This window comes from Tamandua tetradactyla, chromosome 11 (genome assembly GCF_023851605.1).
Source record: "Tamandua tetradactyla isolate mTamTet1 chromosome 11, mTamTet1.pri, whole genome shotgun sequence".
NCBI lineage: Eukaryota > Metazoa > Chordata > Mammalia > Pilosa > Myrmecophagidae > Tamandua > Tamandua tetradactyla.
Genome location: NC_135337.1, coordinates 30,886,181 through 30,897,881, shown reverse-complemented (window position 1 = coordinate 30,897,881; position 11,701 = coordinate 30,886,181). Strand labels below are relative to the sequence as shown.

Below are 11,701 nucleotides of genomic sequence, written 5' to 3'. Positions count from 1 at the left end.
CTTTTTTATGAGTGTCAAGTTAAAAACCTCTTGCCTAGCTCTAGGTTCTGAAGATTTTCTCCTATTTATTGTTCCAGAAAGGTTTATAGTTTCGTTTTACCTTTTTTTTTGCATATGGTTGTCTAGTTGCTTCCAGCACTGTTTGCTTAAAAGCCTGTATTTTTCTTCATTGAGTTGCTTTTGCATGTTTGTCAAAAATCTGTTGGATTTATGTGTGTTCTCTTTTTTTTAAATACACGGGCAGGCTCCGGGAACTGAACCCAAGTTTCAGGCATGGCAGGCAAGAATTCTGCCACTGAGCCACCGTTATACAACCCTATTTGTGTTCTTTTTCTGGAATCTCTATTCTGTTCCATTGATGTATGTGTCTGTACCTTTGTCAACAGAACACTATCCTTAATTACTATAGCTATATAATAAGCCTTTACTCAGGTAGAGCTCTCTCACTTTATTCTTTTCAAAATTGTCTTTATTATTCTTGGTCCTTTGCCTTTCTGTACAAATTTAAAAATAAGTTTGTCTATATCTACAAAAATCTTGCTGGAATTTTGATAGGAATTATGTTAAATTTATAGATGAATTTGGGGAGAATTGATTTTTTACTATGTTGAGCCTTCCAATCCATGGACATGGTATGCTTCTCCATTTAGGTCTTTTTAAAATTTCATCACCACTTTGTAATTTTCAGATACAGATTCTTTATGCAATTTTTTAGGTTTCTTTGGAGCAATTGTAATTGGTGTGCTTTTATTTGGATTTCCATTTATTTTTGAACATCAAGAAGCCAGCAAAATGACACTAAAATGTGATTTGAAGCTTTGGCCTTTCAGTTTCCTCCTTCAAATGCATTAGTAGGCCTTTAAGAATTGAAATAAAGGAAGAAAGGGTAGGTTAAGTCCAGCCTCCTATTTCATATCGGATGTAGAAATAATACCTTTTACATCTGATCATTGTTGCCACTTGAAATCTTCCAGGATTGTGAAGTAGTTTCCTTATGAGGCAGTTCAGTTCATATCAGTGGTGGATAACTGATTTGCATTCTTCATTTTATTGCCTTCCTATTTCTTCTTAGTCTATCTATGGAAGGCAGACTAATCTAAACCTAGATGAAACAAAAACTGAAGATATAAAATGGCAGACTTTTATTTTTCTTTCTTAAGTTGTCACATATTTGATGCTATTGATTCACAGATGCAGGGATCCAGAGTCCATCTCAATGCAACCTCTCTCATATACCATCATCCCAGGTCTGAACTCTTAATCTATGTCCTACACATAGATTAACTGGTAGGATAGCCCAAGTTCATAATGTCATGAACTATCCAGAAACCTAGACACCTGAAAATGATGGGAGTGTAGAAAAAAGGAGTTTAAAGATTTCTATCAGTTTTTGGGGAAAAGTAGCCTGTCTAGATGGTATGAAGGAAATGACGAATAATATCATAACAAACACACTAAGCATGGTACTTCTTTATATGCTATTTTAACTAAATTTTAAGATGTTTCCTAAAATATTTACACAAATGAAGAAACAGGTTCAAAGGAGTTCTGATTTCCCAAGATAACGCAGCTAGCAAAAGGTCCAAGGATAATCAACATCAGAATCCCATATAGTGTTTGTTAAAAATTAAGATTCCTGAGTCACACTCCAGAACTACTGAATCATTTTTAAAGAATGAGGTGCAGTGGAAGGTGAACAAGCTTCCTTGGTGCTCATTTCAAACTTTCAGAACTAATGATCTGGGTTTTTTTTCAGGTTTTTAAAATAATTGTTTTAAACTTCTAAGTTAATTGTGCGAAAACTGAAAAGCACATGAAGCAAAGAACACAAATGTCATCCAGAATCACAAGCAGTTTAGTTTGACATATCCTTCTACGTCTTTTATGTGCATACATTTTTATGTGGTTGAGATCATATAGAAAGCGTCACGCTTTTTCATGGATATTTACCAATTCAAAGTCCCAAAGCCATGAGTATTGCGCTAATAAACAAGAACACATGACACCAACTCAGGGGGAAAAACGTACTCCTGCCTCTCGAGAACAAAAATTTCATAAGAGACAAAAATGGCAAAAGGCCTCTACAGATATTGGCAGTGACAAATACTGCATTCCCTTAATGCTCAATTTAAAATTAGACATAAATCAAGAGTACAAAAAGTATAATGCATCTAAGAAGAATTCATTGTCAGTTCTCTATCAAAATAATAGCAAGGTACGTTTCCAATGAGTTTTTTTTTTTTTTTTTAACATTTTTCCTGTGGTACAGCCAAGAGATGTGGACATATAATGGTTATATCAAAATGGAAATATGAGAAGTGCATGGGTAGTTGAGTGGTAGAATTCTTGCCTGCCATGTGAGAGGCCTGGGTTTGAATCCTGGTCCATCACTCCCCCCGCCCAGCCCCCGCAAAAAAAAATTCAACAATTGATGCTGTGATAAAAGGTTATTCACATGGAAAAAAAGTGAAACGTGACCCCCACCGCAAAGTTTACAAAAAGAGAGAATATGGATACATCTGTATACATCTCTCTCCCTGTACTTTCTTCTGTCCCTCTGCGGCCAACCTAATGAACAAGTCCTGATGTATACTGCTCAGAAGTGGTTTAACAATTCCATGTTAAAGATACTTCTATTAACAAAATATTTATACATTTGTTAATTCACTAGCTCTATTATTTATCAGACATTGTCACTTCAAGATCTCTAAAAAGCTTAGATGTTGTGAAATGAATCTTATCCACAGTAAACAAAGGTATTTTATAAAAAATGCACAGAGAACTATGGTTATAACTTAAAACTGTCTACTAGATATACTAATGATCTTTCTGAGCATTTTTCAGGTTCAACTGATGTTTAGGCAACAGATGAATATTATATATATATTATATAGCACTATGATAAAACTCCAATAATTCAAGTAGAATGAGGAAAAAAGAGCCTAAATGGAGGGGACAGTCCATTTAGGTAGAAGAGATCAGTGAAGTCTTTAAGGAGTAAATGGCATTTACAATGACTGGTAGAAATTTAAGATTTTCCTCAATAGTAATTTTATTATATTATATTATATTATATACATTGAGCTCAGAATTCATACTTCATTGTTCATTTAATATGCTTGAAAACTAGGAAGCAATTTGAGGAAGAATGGTGTGTTATTACACTAAAGATGAAAAACTACTAAATGCTTAACCAATTTCTTTTAAAATTTCAGATAAAGAATTTTCATTTGGAGAGGCATACAATTACAGGTTTTTTCAATTTTTTTTTAAATTACAGACTTAATTTTTAGAAGGATGACACACTTATAAAATTACAGTTCAATTTGTAATTTATTTCAATATTTTCAAACTTATTTACCTTCCATTTTTTGACATTCTCATAAGAGAACAGCACATCGTTGATACAAAAGCAAATCAGACTGAAAGCCTAAGCCTTAGTAAAATATTGTAGTATTTTTAAAGTTTATATAATTAACACCAAAGGCAAAATCAGATATTAAGTAATTAATGGCTCCCTCAATTTTACCATAATTTTAATTGAGAAATTGAATACTGACATTTTTAAAAACAGTAAACAATTTGCCCTTAAAAATCTTAAAAGTTTTTACTTTTGCAAAGTTACCTTTTTTTTTTTTTTGGTTAATACAGGTAACACTCTGCTTAAATAATCACACTCTTTTCACTTTGTGTCTATAAAAATGAAATTGTCCTTAACATTCCTAAATTCCTACTACAAAATAAGGAAAACATTTCTAAGTTTTCCAAATAAAGTCATAAGTATTTTTAAATGGGAAAACATAATTGAGTCATAGGGTTACATTCAGTGGCACAAATCATATATGTAGATGATAAAACATATCCGATGTTAGGTAAGGAATCAGAGTACTACTGTACTAGTAGCAAGCCATACAAAAGAGGTAGAATTCATAATCACAGTTTTATAGAAAAGTGGCAGTAGTTAATATCAGTACCCTGCTTTATTACTTATAGTACTAAAATTTGCTTAGCCTTACAAATCTAACAGCAGGAAAGGAGAGAGTCCCTCATAGTCAATGGTCATATATTGGCCCATATTTTCCACATTAAACAAGACATCTAAAGAAGTTTTTTAGTTAAGAAGGTAATCAATCATGTGGTGGTTACGTCATTTTTAAAAAGCCACAGGTAGGGAATCTAAGCTTTTGTTCTCTGAAAGGACTAAGAAGGGAAATACATCTTTCCGTACCACTCTTATTATAAATGAAACCACTATGTCTCTGGATATCATTATTGCTTATCAAGAATTCCAGCAGTACTAACTTATCTATGGATTCTAGTCCCAAATTTTTAAGTTGATTGTTTCTAACTCACAATACATTTTGTCATCTAAAATATAAGTGTGTATAACCTAATCATTTATTTATAGATTACTAGTACTTATTAGTAAGCTAGGATGGCAGAGATCTTCTGTGTATACACAGTTATTCACTTATTGGGTGTTCAATAACTTGGGACTCTGTTTTTCCAATCCTTATTTCTATGTCAATAAAGTGATCAGAAAGGATATTTATCAAAGTAATAATAAAAATTAAAATAAATAAGTATACTCAGTGCTGAAACTTAGAGTGTAGCTTAAGTTTCAAATGTACCTGAATACTTACAAAAGGTAACTTAAGACAGTATGAAATTATTATTCTAAAAAAACCCCACAAAACTATAGTCAAAATACATAAAGTTTCTTCCAGGTAACTGGAAATTGATTTCCTATCCTTTATATCAGGATTAGATTATCATGAAGAGACAATCAGATTCTAGACTTTTTAAAATAGTTCTGTTTCAGTGAGCTTTATTTTGATTGGATACTCTTAACTTGACCTAAACTACTTTTTATTCTATCTGATTGTTTTGAGAGCTAAGAAAAGAAGGTAGTTACGCTACATCCTTTTAGAAGTATCTCCTTCACAACTGGCAGGTCAGTAGTCATGTCAAAATTAACTTAACACTGTTGACAGGTAAAATAAAATAAGATGATTTCCTCACACTTAATTTAAAAATCTTATACCTTAGTTAGAAGCTAGACAGAATGTTTCTGTCCTTATGGAGACTGAGCAATCTTTGATTATATTCTTGACTTCAAAGAGAAAATCTGTTATAATTTTAATAAGGAAAGATGACTTTGCAATTCTGATAACTGTCAAAATGTTAGTTTTGGGGAATGTAGGCTATGTAAAACTAATATTTTTTACTAGCATTGTATACTGAACTATGATATTTGGTTATAAAAATCTCAAAAATGTTACTGTTTTCAAAGCTGTGCTTCTATTTACATTATATGAGAGGTGTATATGTAGAGAAAAGTTGAACCTTTGTCTTCTAAACATATAGATGATACATGATTAGGTAATTATTAGATAAGATCTGTAACAACATATTAAAAACTTCTATAATTAATTTAAAACTACTACATTTAAAAAGAAACTTCTGGGTAATAGAGCCTTTTAAAAACAGATTGTTTGACGTTGCAGTGAGGCCCAACATTCATTTGTTTAAAAGAACTATGACATTTGTAAAAATTTTTTCCAACTTCAGAATATGCAATTAGTTATATGGCTTCTTCAGTCAGTTATTATCTATTCTCTTAAAAGTATTTCTATTATACACTTAAGTACCACTGGATCAGTAAGATTACTTGCACAGAAAAAAGTAAGACTTTACTTTTTTGTTAAAATTATACTTGCTTCACAAGATAATGCCTGAAAGTATTTTGGAAACAATGATTAATGTCCTTGATGGTAACAGTTTTTGCATTTCTCCAAGTATGTTTTTCAATGTGAAGTACTTTACTTTGGAGCTTTAAGTTCTACTTTTCCTCTTATCTTCAAATAGACTCTTCAGCATATAAACCTGAATGGCTGACACCACCACCATGACAACTAAATTAACCATAGACCAGAAATTGACTCTATCAAAGTTGCTTTCTTGTACATTTCGATCACGAGCTTCAAATGCTCTAAGCAGAGTTTGAATATGACCACTTTTGCTTAGTCTGGACTTGATGCTATTGATGGATTCCTGGAGAGAACAAAATAATTTTATTATAAAAGAATGCTCATTTATTTTAAGTTAATAAAATTTCTTCATAGTACCCAGATAATCGTGTTAATTTCATATCCAAACGCAATTTTATGATAGGGTACATACACAATTAAAAGAGAGATAACAACTTAGATTATCTGAAGATCCTCTTCAAGGTTATGAAGTATTTCTGGTATATTTAAATTATTGTTTAATAGTTACTTAACAAAGGATCATGCTACTGCTAATGCAAAATGATAATAAGGAAATATATTTGAATGCACAGTGTCAAGAATTTTTACATGCATTATTATTATTCTCTCCCTCATAACTAAGAAAATGATTTTTTTAAAAGTCTAATATGATAATATTTACATTATCTGTTTATAATCTTTTTGTCTTTGAATTTTAGTTTGGCTCCAATTTAGTAAAACAACCAATGTTTTTATATCACAAAGAAGCAATGAAATCAGAAGATATTTCAAACTGAAATGTGCAGACTATACATCCAAACATATAACCTATTTATAAAACATAAAATAATATTCCGAGACCACATTCATAAGACAAGCTTCCCAACATGCATTCTAAACTGCATGTTTAGAATTCTAAACTTTAAAAGGAAATTACTTTTATAATAGGTTTTTTTTGAGATGACTGATTTGAAAACTATACAGGGATATATGGATGTAAGGTGAAATTAAGTTGAAATCTGAAATTGATGCCAGAGTATTTATGGAGAAAGTAAGAAAATATTAGAACAATCTTCTGGACAGTAACCTTGCTTAAAATCCTCACTTAAGCAAAATATACTAAAAATTTCAGACTGCTCTGCTAAACCTACAAAACTACAAAGTGTATGATTTATCACAGGCATATCTGTAAGGTTATGGTAAACCTAAGACTGAAAATATTTTCCTGGAAAACATTAAAAAAGAAGAAAGAGCTAAAATCAAAGACCTAACTGTACACTTGGAGGAACTAGAAAGACAACAGTTAAACCCAAAGCAAGCAGAAGGAAAGAAATTAAGATTAGAGCAGAAATAGAGAATAAAAAAGCAATAGAGAGCATTAACTTAGACTGACAACAAAAAAAGAGAACACACAAATAAGTAAAAGCAGAAATGAGTGTGTGGGGGTGGAGTGGACATTACTACTGACTCCACTGTAATAAAAAGGATAATTAAAGGATACTATGAACAACTGTATGCTAACAAATTACACAACCTAGTTGAAATTTCAAGATAAATTCCTAGAAACACATGAACAACCTACAATGAAGAAACAGAAGATCTCAACAAACCAATTACAAGTAAAGAGATTGAATCAGTTATCAAAAACCTCCCAACAAGTTCTGGGAAGATGGCTGAATAGGGTTGCTCAAGTTCAGCCCTGCTCCATGGAAAAGTTAGAGAAGGAACAGGAGGGCGATGGAGATGGAGATTCAAGAGTGCAACTGACCTAGGAGAGCCTTCTGCACCACACAGAGTGGCCTTGGCTGCAGAGGTTGAGGAACTGAGAGGCAGAAAGCTGGAGCCTGGCATGGAGGCACGGAGCCTGCTGGAGTACAGGGACAGGGAGACGGACTAGGAAGTAGGCCAGGTCATGTTCCTTGAATGCACTACCCTCACAAGAGCAGCCCCGTGACCTGTGACTCACCCCACACCACACACCTGAATGTTGTCACCTGCCCCCACCCCTGTACTCCAAGTGCCCCTGCCCCACCAACCCCCAGCGCACGTACCTGCCCCACAACCCCACCCCAACTGCTGTTCAACCCAACTTTCCTGCACCCCTACCGAGTACTACCTCCCTCTCTCTGCTCCCTGCAGTCTGTTGCCAGCACTTAAAGGCTAACCTCCATACCTAGGCTACACTACCTCCTGCCCATAGTGTCCCACAACCTCACCCCACCCCACCCCTGAGCTCTGTGCATCAGTTTATGGTACTCCTAGACTGACCTGTGCATGCATATGTGCCCACAATCACATCCTTCAGCTCTGGGAACATCAGTTTATGGCACTCCTAGCCCTACGCATGTGCACAGGCCCCCAGTCATGACCTTCAGCTCTGAAAACATCAGTTTACAGCACTCCTAGACCCACGCATGCACATAGCCCTCAGTCACACTTCTCAGCTCTGAGAAAGCACTGACCTGCGCAGCCAGGTCACATCTGCTCCCAACCCACAAAGGCATAATTTCAACCTGCTGCCATAGCTCTATGCATGTGCTCAAAGGGCCCTGCGTCCAAGACCCGTGCACACCAAGGTTACGCTCCCCAGACCTGCGTACCCACAAAGCTACATCCTCTCTGGCCGCTGTGCACCCATGTGCACAAGCAGCAGCATAATATCACAACCTGTGCCTATACTTGACTTGCAACGAATCACTATACTGTTATGCCCTGCCCCGTATCCTGCACCCTGTTGTACATCCATCTCGCAAACACAAGGCTTTAGACTGCTGAAACAAATTAATTCCCAAAGTAAATCAACCAAGATATTTACATACAATGAAAACAACAGAAGATCACTAAGCATATCACGATGCAGACAGATAAAGCTCTGCCTAACGGCCAAATTAAAAACATCAGTGCAGACACAGATGTTGGAATAACTAGTCAAAGATGTTCATATAACTCTACTTATAAAATAAGTGGGATGGCAAATGACTTAAAGGAGACCAAGAAGACAACAGAAGGGCATAAAAAGGAATTTGAAAGGATAAACAGAAAAACAGCAGATATCATGGAGATTAAAGACTGTTGACAGAATAAAAAACATGTCAGAGGCACACAACAGCAGACTTGAAGAGACAGAAGAAAGAATAAGTGATATAGAGGACAGGATAACTGACTTTGAACACTCAAAACAGCAAACGGCCAAAAAAAAAAAAAAAAAAAGATGTAAAAACTTGAATTGGATCTCACGGAAATGATAGCAAAACAAAGAATCACCGGTGTCCCAGAAGGGGAAGAGAGGAGTAAAGGGCTAGGAAGAGTAGTTGAGGATATAATGGGGAAAAACTTTCCAACCCTTATGAAGGACATATGAATTGGATCTCAGGGAAATGATAGCAAAACAAAGCATGCAAATATAAAAATCACTGGTGTCCCAGAAGGGGAAGAGAGGAGGAGTAAAGGGCTAGGAAGAGTAGTTGGGGATATAATGGGGAAAAACTTTCCAACCCTTATGAAGGACATAAATATAAAAGTCAAAGCTAAGCATACTTAAAATTAGGCCTAAGAGTCACCCCCAAGAGAGCCTCTTTTGTTGCTCAGATGTGGCCTCTCTTTCCAGCCAACACAACAAGCAATCTCACCACCCTCCCCCTGTCTATGTGGAACATGACTCCCAGGGGTGTGGACCTTCCTAGCAACGTGGGACAGAAACCCTAGAATGAGCTGAGGCGTAGCATCAAGGGATTAAGAAAACCTTCTTGTCCAAAAGGGGGAAGAGTGAAATGAGACAAAATGTCAATGGCTGAGAGATTCCAGAGTTGAGAGGTTATTCTGGAGGTTATTCTTATGCATTAAGTAGATATCACCTTGTTATTCAAGATGTAGTAGAGAGGCTGGAGTAAACTGCCTGAAAATGCAGAGCTGTGTTCCAGTAGCCATGTTTCTTGAGGATGATTGAATAATGATATAGCTGTCACAATGTGAGTGTGATTGTGAAAACCTTGTGTCTGATGCTTCTTTTATCTACTTTGTCAACAAATGAGTACAACATATGGAATAAGAATAAAGAATGGGGGAACAAATATTAAAATAAATTTAGTTTGAATGCTAGTGATCAATGAAAGGAAGGGGTAAGGGGTAGGGTAGGTATAATCTTTTTTCTGCTTTCATTTTATTTCTTTTTTTATTGTCTTTTTATTTCTTTTTCTGAATTGATGCAAATGTTCTAAGAAATGATGAATATGCAACTAAGTGATGATATTGTGTATTACTGATTAGATATAATGTTTTATTTCATTTGTTAAATTTTTAATTAATAAATAAATTTAAAATACTGGGGAAAAAAAGAAAGTGGAGTAATTCAGAGACAAAAATTGAGCATTTTGAGAACAGCAAGTGGGTTTTTCTTTCCTATTCTTCAGAATGCACTCTCAAACTCTAGACACCCACATTTAATGTAGAAGGATTGGTATATGGGGTAGATTGAATGTTTGCTTGAGGTCACAGATGTGACTTTTTTTTCTTATCTGCTGAGTGCACAGTCACCAGGTAAGGAATCAGCTTTTTCCTTCTCCAGTTTGACCCTCCAAGTTTCCCTCCCACTCCTCAAGTCTTAATAGCCAACCTGCATTTCCCTTTGCTTCTCCAAGGCCCCTCTTTAGAGTCTACTATTCTCTCTCTTCACTGAACAGTTACCTTTTCCTTATTGTTCTTAATTCTCAAGCTCCCAATCCCCAACTGTCTTGTGACACCATGCATGTATACTTGGACAGACAGAAAGTTGATTAGATACCAGTAATGAATCAGCACTGGCCTCCAAGGAATGATGTGTAGTGTGGATATGTAGTTTTCACTTCAAGATTCCAGATCATTTTTTTCATATTCATTAGCAAAAGAAAGTTCTGTTTCATGATTTTACTCAGACTGATCTCAAGCACCTAATATCCCTTTTCTAGGAAATAACAATAAGTTATAAAATAACCTTAAACTGAGGAGGCAGGAGGCATAACTATTGTCACTGGAAGACATGAAAGAGGATCAACTACAGAAATTTCCCTGAGCTATTTATTCACATGACAGATGTGCTCTTGGTACAAAGCTCAGAGTCAATTCAGCCCTCCCTTTAGTATTTAAAGAGAATGGACACAGGAAAGTTAAAGAGAACATATACTCAATTGGATCCTTCCTCACACCCATAGCTCACAGATCACATAAGGGAAGAAAATAGGCTGTTAAATATTATTTAACCAGCCACACATGTTTTTAACTGTTAATAAAAAATCATCAGCATACATATAATGTGTATAGTAAAACATGTTAAAATTATTCACTAAGCACAAAAAATATTTTAAATATATAATAAAGGCTTTAAAATATTGAGAAATCTGAATCTGATACAGTACATTTAAGATGGGAGGTAATTTCAAAATTAAGAAAGAAGAATCTAATAACTTAGGGTTCCTCTGTTCCATTGTCCCCACTGACACTCTTAGTCAATGCCATTTCCTCAATTTTACCCCCCTTTATATCTTTGTTGATCTGTTTTTGTATACTTCTACTCTCCCTCTGTTTCACTCAAACACTATTGTCTATTTCCAAGTCTACCACACATGCCCAACCTCTATTTTCCTTCTCATTTTCTCCCTATATCTGTCTTACTTCCTCAGTTTACCAATTTGGGCTCTCTTTTCATTTCACTATTCCCTTACAAGAACCCAACTTGCATTGAAATTCTACCCTGGAAGAGTACTTTCCACTGGAACATCGAAAATAAAATCAAACCATGCCTTCGAATTGTTAGGTCTCAAAAGGGAGTCCTCACCAACTGTACCGAAAATTAATCAGTAACCACCAGGATTTTAAGGAAAGAAAATGTTTATTCAGTGAAGGATAACCTTGCAGAGACAGGAGGATAAATACCTCCTGATAGATGTCAATCAGCTGGTAAGGTGAGGAATATATAT

General features: G+C 35.1%; 1 protein-coding gene across 2 annotated transcripts in view; it reads right to left on the bottom strand.

The window, feature by feature from the left end:
- Positions 1-1,120: 1,120 nt before the first annotated feature.
- TMED5 (transmembrane p24 trafficking protein 5) overlaps positions 1,121-11,701 on the bottom strand; it is a 46,498-nt gene continuing 35,917 nt past the window's right edge. For both annotated transcript variants that reach the window (XM_077120254.1, XM_077120255.1), the window contains one exon: positions 1,121-6,054. In XM_077120254.1, the coding sequence (XP_076976369.1) occupies positions 5,836-6,054 (219 nt within the window). In that variant the 3' untranslated portion in view covers positions 1,121-5,835. The remainder of the gene's footprint in view (positions 6,055-11,701) is intronic.